The following is a 24,361-nucleotide window of genomic DNA, read 5'->3' on the forward strand; positions in this document are numbered from 1 at the left end:
AAAAACAAACATTTAAAGAACTAAAAAGAATTACTGATTTTTTCCCAGATTGCTTTTCTCCTTTTGGGGAATGAAAAGTTGTATAAGAAATGGGAATTCATCATAATTTACAACTTAGACGAGAATGGCATTTACATAGTCAAAATATTTTAAACATTACATATTGATGAAACCAAAATTACAACTGTATGGGAAGAAGGAGAAATGGGAAGGATGCAGGTGTCTAATGGAGCAGGGGGAGGAAGGAGAGACAACCCTTGTCTTTTATGGTAGAGAGTTAATAGATAATACCAGAAAGTGAAAAAAAAGTGTTTAAACAAGGAGTAATGCAAGCATATTATTGGTAACATGGTCATGAATACCAAAATAACAATTATATCAGCTAAAAGAAGTTCCTCTGGCGAGGGGAACATGAGGGACTGCTATTTTTGTTGTTGTTGTTGTTTTGTTTTTTAAATGAACCTTGGAGAATGTTTTTATAGTATATACAGTGGTAACTTGGATAAAAATAAACAAAATTTTATATCACCGCCATTAAGTAGTCAGCATCACTTATGTAAAAGTAGAATTCTCAAATGGTTAAAAATATCATCTTATGCAATCAGATAGTGAGCATGTGTCAAAGTTTTATTTAATAAACTAGGGAAAAAGCTGAGTAACAAAAGAGCTGATTCAAAAGTATTTAGGATTCTTGATTTTTGGTGGGAGAAGAGTTGCTTATATAAAATTGTCCTTAGATATGACCAACTTTCTACAGATCAATAGAACTATAACCTTCAGCAAACCAGCAAACAAACATCACGCTTTGTCATTTTTCTACAAGTTAACCTCTAACTTTACGGGGCTATAATACTTCTGGTTTCTAATCAGTTGTGGATAGTTAATTAAACAAAGTTAGGTTCCCGAGAGAGTAAGAGGACCCCCCCCCCCACCTCCCAAGTTAGGCTTATCAGAAATGCTCTATTAAAAAATCACGCAGTTCTTATTTTGCTCTATTTCCAAGTTTTGGATCTTTTTCCTGAACAGTTACCATATACATATCTTTAAAAATAAACACAATAAAAATGAAACAAGGTTATTAAGTTCTAACAAGATGCTGTTGTGTACTGTCTGCTTTAACTTGAGGACTTCCCTCTTTGTTAAAAAAGGAGTTTTGCATGAACCAGAGAGGTGTTAAAGATATATTAGCACCAAAGGGAGACTTTTCTACTTGGTGTTGTCAGAGGGTTGACAGAAAAATTAAAAAAGGGGACACCGTTCATAGAATTTAATTCAATGTTATGAAATGCTGTGTCTGTGTATTATTACTTAAAATCCTCTCATATAGGGTATGCTCTATCATTATTCTGGAAATACGGTGGGAGATGAGTAGTTTTAAACTGTACTCTACAAAGTCCTGGGGCTAGCATAGGGCCTGGGCTGAGCCAAGAAGACAAGGCAGGCCCCCAGCCACAGCTCTCCTTCTACTACGTTATATATTGGACCTATGCGTGAGATTTCATTTCAAGAAAGAACTCCAAGTTCCTTCTAGATGTCACAGCCTATAATTATTAAAATTAAAAAAAATCACTACGATTTGCGGTGTGTTTAGGCTGGATGGATTAATTTCTTTGCCAGGGCCGTAATGGGAAGACTGACTTTGTCATTTCAATTACAAGCCACCATTTAGATCGAGCCCAGAAGACATTTTCCTAGAGGCCCCCTCCACTTGCCTGGTGCTGGAACAATTAACAGTGGGTGATTTGTGGCTGCATTTTTACTGCTTAGCAGAGGTTTATCATCTTGAAAGTTTTCCATTTGCATATATGCTCTACATTCTTGGGGTGACATTTCGATATCATCCAGAGTTTAGATTATGCATTGCCTTGTACTGCACTTTCTGCTACGTGCTGGGAATCTGCACGCCCGGCCAGGATGCCCATGCAGACCAAGGGGAATATGAGTTGCAGCCGTCACTGACTGAGGGCTCACTATGCGCCAACTCTTCGTATGAGGGCTTTGCCTGCATTACCTTATTTATTCCTCAAACCAGGATGTTGAGGTTTCTATTGTTTGCCTCCTTTTATAAATAAAGAAACTGAAATTTGGAGAGGAAAAGTAATTTGACCAAGGTCACCCAGCTCAAATTAGCAAAATTGAGATTCAAACTCAAGTCTGTCTGATCCCAAAACTCTCTGCTACACAACCTCCCATATTGGGAGCTTTCAGAGTGAAATGAATTGAATTTGACAGTTCTCCACTTTTAAATACCAAACTTCCTGAGCAGTCTAATTGCTGCTCTTTGGACAAAGAAGAAATGGCTATTAAAAGGAGCAGGGGGCAGGAGGTCAAGAGAAAAGGGTTTTTATTATCTCTATTGATAAAGGAAGAGATGTAATGCTGGGGAAGAAATAACATCAAATGGAAACCATTATATGCATTTGCAGTGGGCTTAGGTTGATGAAATCTCAAAGGAATGCAGAGAAGATAAGGGAGTAATGAATACAGAGCACGGAAAATTTTCTAAAAGGGAAAGAAAAGATCAGAAGTCACTGAAGGCCCTTAGAAGTTGGCCCATTTGAGGGCCGGGTCTGTCCATCTTGACAGGTGGAAAGAGGCTGATGAGGCCTCAAAGTAGCAACCAGAGATCTGTGTTCATGTTCCAGTCTGCCTGGGTGAGTTTGGGCAAGGAGCAGGCTTTGGAGCCAGACTGCTGAGTTTGAATCCTTTTCCCCTGACTTTCTAGCGAGGTGACCCTGGACAAGTTACTTAACCTCTCTGGGCCTCAGTTTCCTCATCCGAACAATGAAGATCTATAATATTGCCCACCTTGCAGTGAGATGAGGAAAAGTATTTAGCAGGGTGCCAGGCTTTCAGTAAGCACTCAAAATATGTTAGCTATTGTTGTTATTACCATGAGCATCACATTCACATAATGCAAGAAATAGGAGATTATAAGTCAGTAAAAAGGCTTGAAGCAATAAAGGAGAGGAAAATCAGGCGAGAAGTTCACGTGCAGCCAAGAAGTAAAGGGAGATGTTCTCTTCCCCACCCCTGAGGATCAGGAGGAAAATGCCAGATACAGGGAAAGGGCTGGATGGTGGGGGAGCTCAAATCTTGCAAGAGACTGAGGTCTGGCTGGGCTTGATGAGGCATGAGAACTTGTTTCCATAAAATATGTGCTCTGATGGAAGCTCTGGTGGCAGAGGTGTGCTGGTGAGCCCCACACAGTTGGAGAATTGGGGGTTAGCCAAAGTGCAAAAGAAGTGAGTCTGGGGCAGAGAAAGCGAGCAAGCTCTAGGTTATTCATCTTTGGGTGCCAGTAGTCATTGAAAGCACGGTGGGAGGGGAGGACAGTTTTTAATAAGCATATCTTTACTCTTTTTCTTGCCCTCCCCAACTACAGATCTATTTTCCTTTCATTGGTTACATTAAGAGACAAACCACAGTTAAGTTGAAAGCAGCAAAGGTTAATAGGTGCTCGTGAATGAGCGTGAGTGATCGTCCGCTTTTTCAGCCACCATTTATTTAGCACTTTATGTCAGGCTCTAGCTAGGTCCTGGAGACACACAGGCTGTTGCCAAACTCCAGCCTCCATCTTCAGAGCTTCACTGTGTGTTGTGTCATGATTCTCAGCCACCAGAATAACCCACATAAAATTCAGAAACTGCTGATGCCCAGGCTCTATCTCAGACCCTCAGAATCTCCTACAGTGGAATTAGGCACATGTATTTTTCCAGAATTGCATGTGTCACTTTTATGTTCACATCAACCTGAAAAGATTGGTGAAGGAAGCTTTCACATTTTATAGATGAGGAAATTGAGGCTCAGAGAGGTTAAGTGATAAGTGAGGTCACACAGCTGCCAAGTGCAGAGTTGGCACTGATACCCAGATCTGCTGAATTTAAAATCCCAGGGTCTTTCCACTTGTCCACGGCCACCCTCCCAGGTATGCGTGGATGAAACTCTGGGCCTTAAGGTTATGCCGGTAAAAGGATCTGAGAATGTAGGTGACTATGCGTGAAACCGCTGCCTACCACAGCAAATGCTCGAAAAGCGTCAGCAAGTCATACCCAAGGTTCCATGACTTGTGTTTAAAGTGGGCAGAACCCTGTAAATGTTACAACCTGGCTCACCATGGATTTCCCTGCAACGTGGATAATGCAGCTTCTACTGCACAAGCACCCCCATGGTTATAGTTTCCATCACATAACCCCAGTTCTGGGCTTCAGAAACACCGTCTCCTTTATCGTCCCTCCAGCCTAGGGGTGATAGTGGCTTCCTGCTGTTGCTAATCTCTAGGTTACCTTGTTAGGTGTCTCAGCTTCTTCATCACCTGTATAACCAAGTTCCTGCATTAAACTCTCTCCTTATTCCAGGTTAGGTCCCGACTGTTGCGCAGATGAAGAAACCAAGGTTCAGAGAAATTAAGTAACTTAGCCAATGTAGCACAATAATTCCTGACAGAGTTAGTATTCTAAATCAAAAGTTTCTGATTCCAAAGCTTAAGCTCTTAATCACTAACTTATATTTAAGGTGGTTAGTGAAACTCCTGGAGCCCAGTGCTAGATGGTGATGGTGATGGAGATATGATGACAATGACTATGATGATGATGACGATGGTGCTGGTGGTCTTGGTGATCATCATGTCTGACCGCTATGGTATGTCTTTTGGAAAAGGTGCACAGATACAATGTCCCGGTTGTTACCCGGATGTCTCTGACTATGTTACAGGCCTTCACCTACCACCACATCCAAGAAATCATGGTCCAGCTGCTTCGCACGGTGAACCGGACGGTCATCACGATGGGGCGAGATCACATTCTAATTGTGAGTAGATCTCTTCCTTTTGTCAAGTGTTTCAGACTGTTTAGGGTCAAGGAATGGATTTTCTGGATCACCAGATCATGTCAAACACCCAGCGCCGATCGTTGCTTTATTTTGGAATGCAAGCATCAGATTTTTTCTATTTGAATTTGGAGAATGTGAGAGTTAATTCAAGTTGCTGAAATGAAACAAGACAGGACTTGTCTACCAAGTTGAGTGTACCCGTAGGATGGAATGTCACCAGTAAAGATGGAGGAGTGAGAGAAGCCTTTTGTAAGTGGGCCGGGAACTCCACATTCACGTCCCCCAGGAACATTTTCTTCTGGCCTAGAGTCCAGCAGTGCCCACTTTCAGGGTCCTGTGAGCTTGGTTTTCTAAGTGGCTTTTTGTGTGTTAACTCTGCCCAAAGATGTCAGTTAATTGAAAGTCATTGCTATGTTTTGAGTTAGTTCTCAAAGAATACTTCTGCACAAACACTATCTTCTAAAGATCAGGAGATTCCTGCCCCCTAGTCTGATTATTTTCCCTCTCCAGACACAGAGCCCATCTCTAACCCTTTAACCCTTGCCCCTCTTGCTTTCAGCCAAGGGCCCAAAATTCTAGTGCTTACAGGGGCCAGTCACCAACATAAATCAGTGTGTCCAACCATGACACTCCTCTCCTCAAGCTCACCAGTGGTTTCCTATCTCACTCAGAATAAAATCCGAACCATTGCTGGGGCCTGAAATGCCCTCTGCCCCTCGCTCATTCCTTTACGTGTTCCCCCCACACATACAACACGATTCCATCTGCTACTCCCTCTGCCTGGCCTCTCTCTCTCTCTGGTCTGAGGGCTTGTCCCTCGTGTTACTCAGATCCTGGCTCAGGTATCACCTAAGCAGAGAGGCTTCCCTGCCTAACTGCCCTGAGTACCACAACTGGCACCTCTCCATCCTCTTTCAATCTCCACCCCTGACTTCTTCTGTTTCTTAGTACTTATCACCACTGGAAATAGAGGTCCCTCTATTTATTTGTTTATTGTCTGGCTCTCCTTCTGAGAATATGAGCTCCAGGAATGTAAGGATTTTTGCCTGTTTTGTTTATTTGTATCTCCAGGCCCTATACCCATGCCTGGCATATAATGGGTGCTTGAAAAAATACTTGTTGAGTGAATGAGTGAATGAATGAAGAGTAGCAGGCAGAGGCTGTAGCATTTAAAGAGGACAGGAGCTCCTCAGCTCTGATTGACACCATGTGGGTTTGGGCCATATAGTTGCCAAAACTCCCAACTTCTCAAGAGAAGCTGAAAATCCCCATAATTTAAGTGCAATTTCCTGATACTTAAGTGTTGGCTGCTAATTTTAAAAAATATTTATAAACACTCTGTGATCCTCAAAAGCTGGATTCAGCTTTCAGAAAGCCAGTTTGGGAGTCTCTGCTTCAAACTGGTACAGCGTGAGCCAGGCATGGGGATGTTAATTGCCGATACACTGTAGTTCTGCTTCATGGATGCAAAACGTAAGGTGCTGAGTGTTATTCTAACAGTAGCTGGGCAAGAATTTGGTCTCTAGAAGCAGCCGAGTGTAACAATCTTCCTTATACCTCTTTGGTTCTGTCTACCCATGTAAACACGTGTTGACTTAATGTATATTGTGTACACTTAAGGGAGTGTTGACATCATAGAGAGAGCCAACAGTGCCAGCTACTCCTGCCTTCCTGGGACAGAGAGCCATGTAAATTGGTCTCTGCCGTTTGTCTCACTTACCATCCTTCCACCTTAGAAGTATCACCATTTCTTATTCAGTGACAAACTTCTATATCTGTGGTTCCTATAACATGCCTCAAATGAGCATTTTATGACTTTCCTAATCTTTATTCCTTCTCTTTGGGGCTATGCCTAAGGATGATCTTCAGTCCATTTGGCTCATTCTGTATATAACAGGCTCTCAAGTCTCTGTCTTGCCTTTAGAACAGTGATTCTTTAAAACAGTGCCTGGATCATAGAAAGTAGCCAATAACTGATGTCTGTTATTGTTTTCCTTTCTATCTGGTACAATGCCTCTCTCTGTCCCTTTGCATTATCGACATAGGCAGGTGAGCACAGTTTGGCCCTCAATCACTACAGCCAATTCTCTGAGCTTTTTATTTGATGCTCTGCCTGGTTGCTCACCCTTCCAACACACACTCCTCACTGCTGCCCTGTTAATCTTTGCCAGGACACTCTCCTACTCTAGAACGTTCAGTTGCTCCCCACTGTCTACCAAATTAAGTCATAATTGCGTTAGCCTGACCATTCTCAGCTTCTGTGATTTGGCCACAGCGAAATTTTTCAGCCTCTTCACTACTTTTCTTCATCCAAATATCCAACCAAAATGGATATTTGAATATTGACCAAATGTGCCCAGCACTTTCTCACTGTCATGCTGCTTTCTTTGTCTGGAATTCCTTTTTGTGCTTCTCAATCTGTTGAAATCCTACCTAGTCTTCAAGGTCCGGCACAAATGCGCTCCTTATGAAGCTGCCCTGAATCTCACCAACCTGGTTGGGACCTCCCTCCTCTTCTAAATCACACTGCTCTCGCTTCCTTTTTGTTTTTTTAAACAGTTTATTAAGTATAATTTCCATACTTTAAAATCTAACCTTTGTAAGTATTGTTTGTTGAGTTTTAGTAAATTTATACAGTTGTGCAACTATCACCACGATTCAATCTAGAACACCTCCTTCACTCCCCAAAGTTCTATTTGCAATCACTTTCCATCTCATCCCTAACCCCTCCACCCCCAGCCCTAAGCAACCACTAATCTGCTTTCTGTCTCTGTAGATTTACCCTTTCTGGAAGTTTCATGTAAGTGAAATCACACAGTTTGAGGTCTTTTGTGTCTGGCTTCTTTTCTTACCATAATGTTTTTGAGGTTCATCCATATTTTAGGATATATCAGTACTTAACTCCTTTTTATTGCTGAATAGTATTAAATTGTATCAATATACCACATTTTGCTTATCCATTCTCTAGTTGACAGCTATTTGAATTGTTTCCAACTTTTGGCTATTATGAGTAATGCTGCTATGAAAATTCACACACAGATTTTGTGTGAATATATTTTAATTTCTCTTGGAGTGAAATTGCTAGAGCCTACAGGAAGTGTATGTCTAAGTTTATAAGAAACTGCCAAACTGTTTCCCATAGTGGCTGTACTATTTTACATCCCCACCAGCAATGTTATGAGGGTTCTGGTTTATCTACATCCTCACCAACACTTAATACTGTCAGTCTTTTGGATTATAACGATTCTAGTGGATTTATAAAAATTCTAGTGGTATCTCATTGTGGCTTTCGTTTGCATTTCCCTGACGACTAATGATGTTGAGCATCTTTCCATGTGCTCTGCCTCTTTTTTTGAGTCATTTTTGTCTGTGAACTTGCCTTCATAGCTCCTCTCCTAAACCATGAGACTTTGTGGCTTAGACCTATCTGTAAAATGGGGTGATAATAGACCTTCCTCATAGAGTTGCTGTGATAATTAAATGAAATAATGCATGAGAAGCATTTGCACACATGTTTCTTGTACATAATATTCATTTATTTATTTATTCAGTATTTTGTGATAACTTCTATTCTCAGCGCAGAAGTGAGTTAGGCGTGGTCTGTGCCCTCAAGGAAACCATGACCTCCTCCACGAGACGTCTCTCGAGTACCTCAAACTCACTGTATCCCAAACCCCGCTCATCAGCAGCCCACCGGAGCCCACTCCACACTCTCCCTGCGTTCACTGTCTCCGTCGATGGTGCTGACTCCCTTCCTCTCACTCACCTGCCTGCCACTTCTAATACCCACTAAGTCTTGCTGTGTAAGCACATCTGGCCTCAGTCCCTCCCCACCTGGCTCCCTCATTTGCCCTCCCAGCCCCTGCACACTCTCAGTCATCAGGCTCGTTGTCCTTAGTCCGTTGCAAGGTGATTTTCTGTTTTTGTGCTCCACGCCCCTACATTCTGTAGAACCCCCTGAGAGCAGGGACCACATTTTACTCATTCTCTTATCCTTAACACCCAGCAGGATGCTTGGCATACTGTGGGTACTCAATAAATGTTTGTTGAGCTAATGAATGAGTGAAGTGCTCCTGGAAAATGCTGTGCTATATCATACCTTCATATTTTTTTTTTTTTTTGTGAGGAGATCAGCCCTGTGCTAACGTCTGCCAATCCTCCTCTTTTTTTGCTGAGGAAGACTGGCCCTGGGCTAACATCCATGCCCATCTTCCTTCACTTTATATGGGATGCCACCACAGCATGGCTTGCCAAGCAGTGCGTCAGTGTGCACCCAGGATCCAAATTGGCGAGCCCTGGGCCACCGCAGCGGAGGGCGCTCACTTAACCGCTTGCGCCACTGGGCCGGCCCCCATACCTTCGTGTTTTTATATATGCTTTTCCCTCAGTTTAGGTTGCTTTTTCTTCTTCAACAAATGCTTTTTCTAAATATCGGGAACCCGCATCTCAGGGAGTGTGGGAGCAGGGTGAGGAATTACCTATTCAGACTTCCCCAGCCACTGGGCTGATTCCAGGAGCCTTGCAGAGGTTCTAAGTTGCAAGCTGTGTCATTCGTCTCAATGACTCTTGAGTTTGCTGGTGTACTGACGACGATGAGAGTGGTGAGTGGGGAGTACTGGCGGCATGCAGCAAGCCCACCTCAGGAGCAGGAATGGGGCCCAACTAGAAGGGAGAAATAAACGGGCTCTTCTTAAGCTATGGCTTCATTTTCATAAAATGTGCCTCTCCAGCAATTCTTACAATAGAATTATCTCCTCCAAATTAAAGAAAATGGTATTGTGGAAAGTAATTACTTAGAGGTCAGGGGTCCCTGTCTCAGCGCTAAAGGCCCCAATTTAATTTCAGATTGAAATTTGACAAGGAGGAGAGATCCCCATTCCAACCATCACTTTTAATTTTCCAGACATGACTTTTCTTGGTTAGTTTCCATTGCCTGGGAATATTGAACAATCAATATTTGCAGCACACACCAGACATGTCTGGTACTACTTCTGAAATCCCAAGAAGGCCTCCATCAAGTATGGGGTGGCTGGCTGCTCTCCCATCATTATGTGAGATTAAATAATGACTTTTTTTTTCTTATTTGTAGGAGTAGGAACATTGTGATAAAAGGTGTTAGCTATTACAATTACGGGAACCATGGGGCTAGGATGGATCACTTCTTGCACACAGTGCACTTTAATTATCGTTTGCTGGAAATAAGCATTCTTGATTTTTTCTGTAGATTGCCTGCCTGAACAATGAAGTGTTGATGGTGACAAATGAGCAAAAGGAAATTTTACAAAAACAAAAAGCAGATATCTTTTACATGACTGCTGCCCTCTCTTCCTCTCTTTGCCAGAGTCTGATCTGTCCGATACATGTTTGTTTACTTAAGTCACCAAGGAGTTTGACTCTGATGCTGAGAAAGGCAGCACAGGCTGGTAGAAAGGACATTTTGGAAGAGAGAGAACAGGAGAAAGTCTCCACGCTCCTTCTGCAGAGACTTTGTGTATCTATGCCAGTTTCTCCTCTCCAGACCTTCATTTCTTCTGTGCGATAAACTCCATCATTTTCAAGATCTTTTTCATAAATTTAAGCTTCCTGATTTGTCCAAGGCCTTCCATCTTTCCTTATCTCCCAAGCTCCTGAGTCAGGGACAGAAAATACATTTCGCTTCATGTGCCAGCTCTGGCTGCCTGTAGTACTGCATTGAGAAGGATTCAGAGGTTACATCTTGGCTCAGTGGGAAGCAGTGCTGAATTGATTAGTGATGTCTGTCAAAAGCATAATATTGGAGAACAGTGATGTATGCAGGATACTTGCAAATCTTATGTGTTGACTGAAATCATTGGTGTTTTTCTGGTCCAGTCCAAAAGCTCTTGTATAACCAGTATTCTCTTCCACATATTCTTGGTTCATATGTTGGTTCCGCTAAGAAGGCTGTGGTATAAGAGCAGAAAAGTAATGGAAAAACCAATCATCTGAGAGCTTACATTTTACCATGGAATGGTTTCTACATACTACATGTCAAATTTTATCAAATGTAAGATGCACCATGATTTTACGGGTCCATAAGAAAGAGAACATGCTACCAATTAAACAGTGGCACAGTGGTTTATTATTGCATTGATTGTAATCTTCAGAGATGTTAAAATATACAAAAGAAACTTTGACCACGAATCTCTACCATGTGATGATCAGGTCTTTGAGTCCTCACAGGTAATTATCATGGTATCCCATTGTTCAGGAGAATAGGCTGACTGAGCATCAGAGGATGAAAGCATCATGGCCAAAGTCACGCAGCTAGTAGCAAGGCAGGACGTGCACCCAGGGGTTTCAGATGACAGAGCGTGTGTACGCTGTGTTGTCCCACAGGTCTCAGGGCAGAGTGAGGAAAAATTTCCAGGTTGTTTGTGCAGGAGAGCGTGGTGTCTCAGGGCACCCTCCAGGGCAGTGCATCCTGCTGCTGACTGCTCTAGAGACCACTGCCCCCTGCCTCCAGCCTCCCCAGGGCCGGGGACCCACAATCCCATAAGCACTGCCAGAAGTTCTTGGAAGGGAAACGATCTGGTAATTTTGTTGAAATTGGGATCTAGCTTTTATTTCGGATAGTTAAAATAAGCCTCTGGGTGATATATTTTGGGCCCAATTACCCCAGTTTTCACAGAGGAATCTATGGAATGATTAAATAAAAGTAAATGCAGTTGGCATCATGCCAGCTCCAGAAATTCAGAGCAGTTTGTTCACAAAGGAAAAAAACCAGAGGAAATTACCCCATCCTCCACTGCTTCACCTCACAACAGCAGCGAAGACTCCAGAAAACACCTGAGTCATCAGAGAGACAGAGTTTTAAAGCTCTGACTTCACTTTCCAAATGGCAAATGGCCCACGTTCATGACCACCCTCTGCCACACTGTGAGCCCACAGACTCCAGGAGGCCTGTGCAGGGGCCACCGCAAGACACTTAGTGCCAGCCCCACCCAACCCATCCCACGAGAGCAGGTGTGAGGACTGCCTAGGACGTGAGGAGGTGGGGGTCCCAGCCAGAAGTGGTCGGTTGACTCTTGACCTCCACTCAGCGACCCAACATCTTGTTAAAAACAATATTTATAATAAAGCTATGATTTATTGAGCAAATATCCTGTGTTCCAGGCAGAGAGCTAAGCACTTTATGTGTTTTGCCTTACTTAACCTGCATCAGGTACTCATATTTTACATATGAGATAACTGAGGCACAGAGGTTATGTAACTTGCCTATATCACAGCTTGTTAGTGGAAGAACTAGAATATGAACCCAGGCAGTACTGTTTCTAGACTCCCTGCTCTTAAGTAGCATATTATGTACTCCTACACTATTAATACCTGATGTTGTTCTTTAGGCATCAACTATTTTAAAGGTAATAATGAACAACTTAAACCCAGCTGCTGCCCTGCGTAGACCATGGAATCTCATGGGATGACCTATCTGGCAACTTTCAGAAACCTATAAAAAGGCACAGAATTTTTGTTGGTTTTATGATGTCTTTAGGATCAATCTCTTCGCTTCTGGTAATTGAACCGTAAAATCCTATAAAACCAGGACAAGAACTTTTTGTTTACTTAATTGTTGCTGTTTATGAAATAGCAGGTGTAACAGAAGAGGACAAAGCCAGAACGGAGATGAGGAGATTCTAAAGGGATTTGGAGGGAGAAGGACTCTTCTTCTTCCACATCCAGCTCCTCTCCAGGTTCTGCTCGTTCTGGTTCCTGAAGGCCCTCAAATCCAGATGCTCCTCTCACCACTGATGCCGCTAGCTGGGGTCTGGCCATGACCATCTCTCACCGCTGCCATTGCTGCGTCGTCTAGTGAGACGCACTGCCTCTTCTCTCCTCCCTTTGAATTTTTCCTGTTGTCGTCAATGTGGTCTTTTAAAGTAGACCCTCCTTGGTGAGGAAGGCTCAATGGCTCTGCAGCAACCGAGGATGAAGGCCTCAGGCGCCCAGTTTGGACCAGCCTCTCTCTCCAGTACTTTTTACCTCCCACTCTTGCGCCAACTCAACAGAACTACTCTGTTAGTCCCAGACTTTTCTCTGTCCCTCCTGCATGCCATTCTCTCTGTCGAGAGCATACTCCTCTTACCTTTCTTTCCAAGACCTTCTACCTTCAGAATCTCCTCTTCCTCCCCATGTCTTGGCCTGGGAGGCACGTCTTGACCCACATTCCACTCAACCAAGTTTGGACCTCTCTGCTTTCTTCAGCCTGAACCTCCCCCATGTACGTATCATACTGTCATGAGAACGTCCTTCCCAGTGCTGCAGAGCTGTGTCCATCTTCATCACTTCTGCATCTCTAGTAAACACTGGGTTCCTGGCATACAGGATGACCTCAGTGAACGTCTGCTGAAGGAATGAAAGATTTCTGCTATCTATTTTATTTACATACAAACCATCAGTCCTTTCCTTAACATGTAAGTGGTATTTTCATTATCCCTATAAAGTGTTACTATTATGACCTTTATGTCGTGATTAGACTCAGAGAGTAAGGAGGAGAGAGAATTGTTGTTGAATAACTGGACCAAATGGAAAAGGAATGGGGGAGGATGCATTCATTCTCTTCAGAGGATGCGTGTGTCAGTAATAATAACAGTTAACATTTCCGGAGTACTTGTTATATGACAGAGATGGTACTTTAAGTGCATTATCACATTTAATCTGCGAGGTCGGCAAAAATTATCATCCTGTCTCAAAAAGGAGTAGCAATCAGAGGGTTTAAGTTCCTGGCCCAGCATCACATGCCCAGGAAGGAGGAAGCCAGATTCCATACCCAGGTCTACAGAGTTCAAAGCCCACATTCTGAAGCATTTTGCTATATATGTCTGAGAAATTGTTTTCCTGAGATAAAATTAATTGAGAAAATTTCTGAGAGAAAGTGTGTGTGTGTGTGTGTGTGTGTGTGTGTGCGCGCGCGCGCGCGCGCTCACGCGTGTTAGGAAGAGATCAGGAGGTGAATCAGGTTAGGAAAGAAAATAAACATTATACAAGAGACCCAAAATTCCAGTTGGTAACCAAAAGGTGGCATCATTAACCTGGGGTCGCTTGGTTGCTGCTTGATGTGGTGATGTGGATGATGCATGTGTCCTATGGGTGGGGAAGCTTTGCTTTAATAGGGATTTTGGTAACTGCACATCAAGGAGCACTTAGCCTAAAATATATACGCAAAAAATGGATTAATGTCTCAACTCCCAAGGAACCTATAGCATATGTGGGCAGAAGTCAGTTGTCAAGGTAGACTTCATGGAACTGGGTCTCGTTCTTGAATGACATGAACAATTTGAATTGGTGGAGAGGGAGGGTCAGGGCATTGTAAGTGGGAGTAGCATTTCTTGCCTTATCTCCATCTCCTAGTCTGTGAAACCTTCCCTCATTCCTCAAGATCATCTTTCTTCAGTGACCTCATTGTTCTTTGTACATTTTTCAATTACAGCATTACCATGTCATAATGGAATTTTCTCTTTACCTATCTATGTTCCACAGTAGCCTAAGATTCTTGAGGAAAGGGACTGTGTCCTATTATTGTTGAGGTTCCTGTCTATAGGACCATGGCTTGGCATGTAGCAGGCACTTATCCAAGCTCTGGGAGTGAATGAATAGGAAAAACAAACTAATTAAAAGTACTAATTAATGTCTAGCTTTAAAAGAATTGATATAAAAAAATAAGATGAGAAAATATTTGTTTCATGTTAGGTTTTCCCTTAAGGATCTTTTTAATATAAAATCCGCAAATACTGTACTAGCCCTGTGTGGTAGAATTCTTTTAGACAAATTAAAGTTTGAGAGCTGGGGCATTAAAAGAACTGGTTTCATTTTCCAGACCTTCCTTCTGTTCCATGATGAACCACAGAAATGGAAATTTTGAGGAAATGTGAGGTTCCTAAATTTGTTAAAACAGCTACGGCATTCTCCCTGGTCTGCCCGCTCTAGCAGATCTTTGCTCTGAGGAGAGAGCTCCTACATAATACACACGCTGCTGCTGCCATCACAGTTTCACACGTGGCTCAGGAGCACATGCTCGTGGTTCTGCAGGAGGTGAGCTCAGGCCCTGCAGAAGCTGGGGCCCATGCTGGCTCCCTTGCTCCGCTGGCCACCCAGTGGCTGCTATTGTCTGCACCCAGAGAGGGAGAGGCAGAGATCAAGTCTGGGAATTGTACAAGTGAGTACTTGGAAATGCATGACCAGTACCTCATCATCCTAATGAAATTACTTCAAAATATATGAGTGCCTCTCGGCTTCTGTTAGTGGAGCTGGACAGATCTGATTTTGAACAAGTCATTTAAAGTGTGTTCTTAAAGGTAAGACTCCGCTGTATCTCCTGTCCTATTTCTAGGCACTGAAAGAGAGGCCAGCTTCCTCTTGTCCTTGGAGAACTTTAGATACTTGAGAACTTTAGAATGTCTGCTGTCTGGCCGTTGGCTGAGCACCCTCACACCGAACATTGCTTTCTAAGGGCTATGGAGTTGGGGCACAAGGTATGGAGTTTGAAAGGATTTCACTGGCTGGGAACTGGTCCTCCTTTCCTCAAAGAGTGAGGAGGCCTTATTCCACTGCTAGACAGCCTCCTCACTTCACAGTTTTCTGCTTCACTTTCCTTGTCTGTAAAATGGGGCTAATTGTGGTTGTTACCTGTCAATCCCATGGCCATGAAGGGCTTAACACACAGCAGGCCCTTGGTAAATAAGAGCCATATTGTTCCTCTTGAGTGCCGTGGTTTTCTCCTACTGTGACACAGTGTGATGAATCAGATTGCAACTATTTTATGGCCCTGACTTGGGAGCTTTCCTGGATTTGTGAAGTAACATTAAACTGTTGCTATGGCTGGGTTATGAATAAAGCCCCCTTGAGTTGCAACCAGCCCCCATATGTCTGCTACAGAGGCTCGAATCCCAGACCAGAGGAGAAATTCCATCACGGAGTGTCCTTCCCTGGGAGTGTTGTTGAGGGATGGAGCTGCCCATGGAGAAACCCTGTTGGAACAGGTGCCAGTGAAACAGGCTTCCCCACAAGTCTCTGGGCCGTGTCGTCCCTGCCTGGGACACTTGCCTTTTTAAGTGACTTGAAGGAATTAATTCTGTCAAATGATCCTTCAAAATCAGAACCCAGGGGCCGGCCTGTTGGCCTAGTGGTTAAGTTCGCACTTGCCACTTGAGCTGCCTGGGATTTGCAGGTTTGGATCCCGGGCACGGACCTACACCACTCCTCAAGCCATGCTGTGGTGGTGTCCCACGTACAAAATAGAGGAAGACTGGCAGTACATGTTAGCTCAGGGACAATCTTTCTCACCAAAAAAAATTAGAACCCATTTTTCTAGATTTGTGCTACTTTCATACAGTGATGCATGTGTGCAGCCATTAATATTTGTGATGATTTTTTTAATAAATGAGAACATTCTATGACTTAAATAGAAAGGGTTACAGAAATATAACAACAACAAAAAAGTCATCAGGGATCCTGGAGGTCAGGGAAAGAAGAAATGTGGCCCCTCACCAGAGGCCCTGGATCTCCTAGAGGTCAGACCCAGGGACTCCGTTCTGAAGCTAAAATTATGTTGGTATCTTCTGCTTAAAGGACACACAATTTGTACATTTCTGTAGTTTCATCCTTTCTGAAATGATTTTGCTTTCCTTTTATAATCAGGAAAAAAACCATCAAACACTGTTTCTTTAAAAATAGGAATTAATGAGTTACTCAAACTTACTGAAGCATTTTCATGTATATAATTTCACTTCTCTTCTAAACAGCCTGTGAAGTCAGAAAGGCAGATGGTTTTATTTTAAAGACAGAGGTGGGAGATTGAGGTGAAGGTACTTATTCAAAATTGTGCAGAAAATCAGGGGCAGACGTCAGGACTCCTGGCCTTGTCTCAATCTGTCTCTCTCTACCTTGGACTGTTTTTCCTCTTAGCGTTTTCATCTCCGGATTTTCTTCTAACTCATTCAACAAACATATATGAAGCATTCACAGCACCTCAGGCAACGTGATAAACTCTTGGAGGGTCCCAGAGATGCAAATGGCAATTCCTGTCCCCCAGGACTTTGCTCCCTGGTGGAGAAGAGTATGAGAGATTGACAAAAGAAATGCCAAGATAGTATAAGCAGCAGCCTGTATACAAAGCGCTGTGAGCCCACAGAGGATGGAGTGACTAATCCCGTGGCAGGGGCAGGGGATGATCAGAAAAAGTGACAGAGAGGAGGTGACATTTAAATTGCAACTTGCTGTCTGGCTTAGGAGTTAAGAGCCAAGCTCCTGAGTTTGTCAGACCTTGAAAGAACTCCAGCCTTCACCACTTCATACTTGTGGACTTTGACAAATTACTCATCTCCCTCCAAGTCTTGATTATTCTTCTGGAAAATGGAGGTAATCATAGGCTATCTTGCAGTAATTTTTTGAGGAATAAATAAGATAATGAAAGCAAACTATTTAATAATAGCCCCAAGAAGGTAGGGCCTTTATTATCATAATTAGCAATATGGCTACTATTCCTTTATTCTCACAAAATGAAAATTATTTCGCAAAGAAGAAAAGTAATGGAACAGTGTCCCAGGTAGAGGAACAGCATGTGCTAAGTCACTGATATATAATAGTCTCTGACTTTTTGGAAAGTGGTAAGGAGATTGGTATAGGGGAAAGTGGAGTAGTAGGAAGTTAGGCTCCACATACTGGGTAGGATTCCGATTGTAAGGAACCTTGTTTGCTGTGGGAGGAATTTTATGCTCTAGGATGGTGGTGGGGTGTGATTTGAGATATAAAAGCCAGGGAATGACACGGCCAGATGTGTATCTTAGAGAGATCCCCAGCCAGCGGGGAGGAGGCTGGATCTGAGGGGGCTGGTAAATGGTAAGGGAAAGTAGACTTGGGGGAAGGCCAGTGCAGCGGGCCACATGGCACAGACGAGGGCTCATGAGGTGGAAGTCTTTCATTTCACTCCAACAAAGACTTCCTGGACTTCAGACTTTACAAGGCGAGGAAAGCAATTCCTCCTCTCAGGACATTGAATGTACACTGGGCAAAGGGGGAGAAAAATGGAAATAGCTATAATTGAGGACAATAATCAACACAAGAGAATAACAAGGACGGCGTTAATTAAGGGGGTGAAACGGAGGGGGTGTGACATCCAGGGGGGGCGAATCAGGAAAGGGCATGTGCTCATCCTGCATGTGGGGTTGGGGTCCGTGGGGCTGGCGTGCTCTGCTGAAGAGCTCTCCGAACCACTCTCGCTTTCGACAATTAAATGACTCAGCCCCTTTGGCTCTGGAGAAAGAAGGCTTTTTCTGTCAGCATAACCAGGGTATCACAACCCTGCTACCTGGGAAACCAAGCCCCGGCACCCAGGAGAGGTCACCGTGCTTAGCTGATGATTTAAAAATATATATATTGAGGTTTTGCCAGGAGAAAAAAAATACAGGTTTCATTTGAGTGAAATTTAATATAATATAGTTATGGATTCTGAGAATTTGTGAAAGCCATTCATGAGAATAAAGCTTTTATTTACTTTGGTGCAAATAATTCTTTGGCGTGATGTTTGTTGTCTTTTCATTTTCGTTGTGGTGTAAGTCAAGGCAAAATGCTCTGCCCAAAATGCTTCTTTAGTTAGACAGACCCTGTCTCCTTTAAATTGCATTTTGTCTGAAGTGGACGAGGTCACATGTAATAAATTCTGGCATTTTAATGGAAACATTATAGCGAAAATAGTTAACAATCTGCTTTAATTTCAAAACTAATTTTCTCTTTCATATGGTAAGGCAGTATCTTGGTAAAATGTGCAAAATGCATTGGGATTTAATTATGAGGGCAATTTGTTCAGAAACAAGGTTAAGCTGGGCTGTCAGTATGCAGGATAAAGGTGTTGGGAGGTGGCCGTAGGGCAGGATGGCCGTGGCTTGATGTTCCTGGGTCCTGAATGCCATGTGGACCACAGTGGAATTAGAAGCCCTGGGCACTTTAGCTGCTGAAGGCTCTAATTAGTGGAAAGCTGGATGCTCCTGGGAGCACAGACAGAGCCTGTACCCACCAGTGTGCCAGCGCCATGTGAGGACTGACAGAGAAAAAACCCGGGAATCATTTCTTCCTGTCTTTCCACTAGATCCAATTCATTCATTAATTTATTCTTGCAACAAATATTTGAATCCCATTGTGCTAAGTGCTGGAGATACAAAGGTGAATAAAAATAAGCAGGATTCCTACCTCAGGAAGATTATAGGCTAATGAAAGAGAAATACATTCATCAAAGAATGACACAAGTATATGTATAAGGACAACTGTGCCAAGGCCTTTGATGGAGGAGTCCCTGGTGTCAGGTGAGCATATAAGAGGGGTATTTGGTGTGGTCTGGGGCAGTGCTGGTGGTAGTCATGGAAAGTCTTACCTGGGAAGTCCCAACAGAGCTGGAAACTGGGCAGGGAGGGTGGAAACTGGGCATGGCAGAGATTACTCCAGGCAAAAGGAAAAGTGTGCACAGATCCTTTAGGGAGTGTTGCATGATGGGTCTGAGGAACACAGGGAGACTCAATGTGACTGGAGAGCAACAGCACATGGGCCTGTGATGAGAGCTTCCACAGGAGAGGCCAGTGGGGCCCTCTGGGCTCTAGCGACAGACCTGGTCTTACTTCCTAAGTTATTGGGAAGCCATTGAATAGTTTTCAGCCAGAATGTGACATGGTTCAGATCTAAATTTTGCAATGATTGCTTCACTGCTGCATGGAGAATGTGCTGGAAGGGAAAGGGAGTGCATGTGAGAGACCAGTCGTGATGACTCTGTGGGGGCCAGCTGAGAGAGAAGGGGGTTTGGAGCAGGATACCAATAGGGGAAAGGCATGCTTACCTTGGAACCTGCCTTAGTCTGGCAATGAGGAACCCAAGCTCTAAGTTTGCTCTTCATGGACTGAGGGTCCTGTAGGAGGCAGGAAGAAATCATAGATTTGGGAAACCATAGGAGTAGGGGTGGTAGACATGATCAACAGGAATTCAGGCTGTTAATTGGTTGAAAGAAGATGGGGAGGAAGTTTAGATGAAAGTACTGGAAAGGGGGTTATGACCATTAAGCCCGTCAGACATGGTTTGTGCCAAACAGGAACGGTGTTGGGTGTGGATTTGTCCCTCAGCTCTTTTTATTGCAAGCCATGCTTGAAGGACATTACGATCATAAAACATCTATGTTTCTTGGAACTTACAAAAAGAAGTACGTTTTTAGCAGACAGTGAGTTGCCTTGAGCAGCTTACAGTGAGAGCCTTTTCAAGTGAAGGCTGTGTTGAGGCCTCTGCTCAGTTAATGAAGAAACTGCACCTGGAGGTCAGAACAGGTCTCAAGTCTAGCATCAGTGGTTCCTGGAACTGCCCTGAGTCGTGATGTCTGGTAGGCCCTCACACATTCCACCCACCAATTACATTGCTCCCAACGCTGACTAACCCACGTGGTTGCTACAAGCACTGGGACGAAGCACCATCCTTACTTAACTGCCTCCTGCTTAAAATGGCGAGGGCCCGGCTCTTGCAATGCCTTTCGCTTCTAGGATATTTGATTCCACGCAACAAGAATCCTTCATTCCCCAGAGTGCTGTGCTGTGCTTTATATGCCTGCGTATTCTCCTGGATCACTGAGAACTTTGTTACTTAACATTCATTGTCATGGTTCCTGGTCTTAATAAGGCCAGGAGGAGTTCTTTCCTTACCAACACCGCTTTTTGCCCTGAGAAAAATCTCAAGCCTCTTTCTGAAAAACCACTGCAGCCCCATGAAGGCATCTTCTGACCTCTCTCCCAATTACTTCAATCAACAAACGAATGAACACGCATTTATTGAGCACCTGTTGTGTGCCGTATATTGTGCTCAGGGCTTTCTCCCACTTAATTGTCAGGACACCCTTGTAAGGCAAGGGTTATGTTCAGCGTTATAAGGAAAGGAATCAGAGGCTCACAGAGGTTAACCTTACCAAGGTCACAGCAAAAAGAAGGTTGAAAAATAGTATCAAATTCAAGACTTCTGATTCTCTGTCCAGTTTTTTTTTTTTCCCCTAAATTGGTAAACAAGTTGGTTTTTGATGGCTCATGGACAATGCAGGAAAGAAAAATTGAATCATATGATGGGAAAGTTGTTTTCTTTTCAATTCTCTCAAACATCCTGATTAGTCAAGTAGAAAATGTGTTTGGTGTTAAGTGGCTTTAGCACGTGTTGAATATTTGCTAATTTCCCTTTTTAACAAAGAGCTGGCCTCAAGCTTAGTGCCTTCAATACTCAATAGTCACTAGCAAGAATTGAATAAAATTGTCTTGATTTCATCTTCCATTTTTGGAACATCATATTGGTTTTCCTCATGGTGATGATGTAAAGTTGCCTTTTAAGGAAGAAAATTATGGGAAAAATAATTAAATAAAAATATTGAATAGATTATAGTTCAGATGTGAGGGCAGAATAATGATGAAAATCATAAATGTGTATCCGCTTGATTGGCTGGAAGCTGTTCCACTGTTTCACACAGCCTCCCTTGCTCCCAGGACGTGTGGGGCTTCCTGGGATCATTGTGGCTCTGAGTATTGAATCTGTTCTTTGCTTATTTGTTTCCCTGGAAAACATATAGAAGCAATTATCATGAAAACTATCCTTGTCATTAGGACCACTGAGGCATCCTTCTTAAGTTTAAATTTTATTTTATTTTTATTTATTTATTTAACATTTTTGGTGAGGAAGATTAGCCCCTGAGCTAACATCTGTTGCCAATCTTCCTCTTTTTGCTTGAGGAAGATGGTCCCTGAGCTAACATGTGTCCACTCTTCCTCTCTTTTGTATGTGGGACACTGCAACAGCGTGGCTTGATGAGTGGTGTGTAGGTCTGTGCCCAGGATCCGAACCCGTGAACCCTGGGCTGCCGAAATGGAGCGCACAAACTTAATCACTACACCACCAGGCCAGCTTTCTAAGTTTAAATTTTAGAACCCAGATCCACCCAAGCTAGTAATGGAGTCTTAAAACCTAGGAAAAATATGTAAGTTTATTGCAAAAGATAATATCCCATTTAAAACATTTTAGAAATTTACAAAACCTTACGTTAGTACATAGTCTTTAAGAAGGTGGTCTACAGATGAGCTGGTATTGTGTTCCAAGTATAGTTGAGTATGCACTTTTCTTTTAACTACAGAGAAAGCAGCTACATAAACTCCTGCAACTTAAGTTGATATATTGGTCTTTTTCCTTTCAATTTTATAAAAGTAGTTTTTGCTAAATTAATATCTCTCCATAAAACCGTATAACCTCAAGTACAGCATTTCTGTAGAATAGCATGGTAGATGTTACATAATATTTTACAAAGAAGCGATTTTCACATGAGTAGATGAGTATAGAGTTTTGGTATATGTAGATGTGTGTTTTTTTTTTTTAAACGTAGAGATGATCATTTTTGTTTAGCAGGAAGGTGTTTACTGAATCTGTTTCCCTCCTAACGATTTTAAATGTTCAGTTTTCAGAAGATACCTCCTTCCCAGTTTCAGGTCAGTGGCCCGAACAGTGCTGCGTTGTGCTTTGGTATAGAATCATTATAGCCTCGTTTGGTTTTATTTCTAGAAATGTCAACATTTTCCAATCCCGAATTCGTTTAATTCAGTATCAGTGTGAGTGTATGACAACATGCACGTCTTAATTATGCAAGGGTTGGATTATGCTTTTTGTGTGAGTTACCTCAGACAGCTCTTCATCATTCCAGGCTAACTTTGACAAATGACCCAGCTCGGGTCTGGGTCATGCTGCTCCTTTGATGTTGGAACGTGCACAGAGCTTATGAAGTAGGTAGAGTAGGTGTTTATATCTCCATTCGAGAATGGACAAACAGGCCCCCAAAATTTAAGTAATTTGTCCAAGATTAGGAAATAGACTGTTCTGTTGCCTAGGTCTCTTAATTCTGGGAAAAGGATTATTTTCATTCTAGCATGCTGCCCGAGAGTATAAATTAATTTGAAAATTAGCGTAAGCAAAGCAAATTAAGATGGAAGCTCTACTACAAGATAAAATTATATAAGAGATCCTGAATGATTTTGCTTTATTGGGTTATCCTCTGTGCTGTTCTTTTCCATTGTTGGGGCCAACTGAGAGTTGATTGTGTGGATACAGAAAGATCTGTGGCTCTTAGCCAGTAGTAGCATATCTTATTGAAATGTGGCTTCTTAAGTATGACAAGTGTATTTATCTTAATTCTAATTTAACATTATAGATTCTGGTCTCATTTTGTGGGTTTAAACATTACACTAGAAACAGAACAAGAACATCTTGAATGACATTCCAAGACTTAAATAGTGTAAGCCAAGATTCCTTGCCAAATTTCCCTCTCGCTCTTACTGAAATAGCTTTGTGCACTGCAGCGCTGTGACAGGGGAGGTGAAACTGTTGGAGTGGTTTGCTCAATTAGTCTCAATTTGCAGTGGGGTACGTACATCCCACGTTCACATAGGATGCTGCGCTCTGCAAAGATGCTAACCCAGACAGCTGATATTCAGCAACGGGGATTATGAAATGCCTTCTTCTCTGAATGCGGGTTGAGCTTTAGGATCCCTTTTCTGAGCAGCATCAATCCAACCGCAGGCTGGTGGAGAATTTAACGAGAAGGAATATGAGCCTTGCCAACCTACCTCTCATTCCCAAGTGTAGGTAGCAATTACTTAATTATATTACTGTAGTAGTTTGCTCAGCCATGCAAGTTTGACTGGACCCACATGTATGGGGGTCTTGTCAAAAGAATGAGCCAGACTTTAAAAGAATTCAGGAAATTCTTGGGAATTCCAAGAATTTGGGAAGGAGAGGTCTTTAATACTAAGATGGAAAAAAGGATGTCATCATCACCAGTCCTGCTGCTTCTTCAGCCAGGTGACCATTGCCTGGTTGCCAGGAAGGGAGACTGTGTAGATTAATATACTTCTGCACCTATCTACAAGGCTGTTGCAGGGACGAATGGACAAGAACGAGTGTTGTGTTTTATCTTAGTCTTATTTGTTTACTGGTGCGATGAAACGGACAGACAGGCTGCTGGATCTCATGATCTTAAATGTTCAGGGAAATTAACTGTGGAATTTTAAGTTGAAACCCAAACTAGATCTCACCGTTTTGTCAGGGGGTCTCAGGACCCAGGCTGAGAAGCATGATGGTTTGAGGTGGGCTCTGGAGGAGCTACCACTGCAGGATAGCCACACCAACAAGTTCATTGTACCTTGCAGTGACCTCACTCTGCCACAGACTGTAGGGCCCACACAGCATGAGATGGCAAATCCTTGATTTGGGATCAAGGGGCTAATTAAAAATGAAAATGACCCAACCCACCAGGTGATCTTGCATTTTTATGCCCTGCCCACTTCTGTTGTGCTTATGTACACCAATATCTTAGAAAACTGCCAGTTTATGGATCTAATTTTTTCTGGAGTATCTGCTTATAACCCTCCTCTAGCTTCCTGCTCTGCACAGCATATTTTTCTGTCTTTTGGGGTGATGAACTCAGGATGGGAAAGAAGTGCTTAGCATCATGGAGGTGTTGGAAAGTGCG

At 42.9% G+C, this 24,361-nt stretch overlaps 1 protein-coding gene across 1 annotated transcript in view; it reads left to right on the forward strand.

Annotated features, from left to right (window-relative positions):
* The window catches only part of DOCK2 (dedicator of cytokinesis 2), a 406,650-nt gene that overhangs the window by 173,959 nt on the left and 208,330 nt on the right, over window positions 1-24,361 (forward strand). Inside the window, exon 27 of the mRNA XM_058545716.1 lies at window positions 4,714-4,809. Coding sequence (XP_058401699.1) covers window positions 4,714-4,809 — 96 coding nt within the window. The remainder of the gene's footprint in view (window positions 1-4,713; window positions 4,810-24,361) is intronic.

Source organism: Diceros bicornis, chromosome 1 (assembly GCF_020826845.1).
Source record: "Diceros bicornis minor isolate mBicDic1 chromosome 1, mDicBic1.mat.cur, whole genome shotgun sequence".
NCBI classification, from domain to species: Eukaryota; Metazoa; Chordata; class Mammalia; order Perissodactyla; family Rhinocerotidae; genus Diceros; species Diceros bicornis.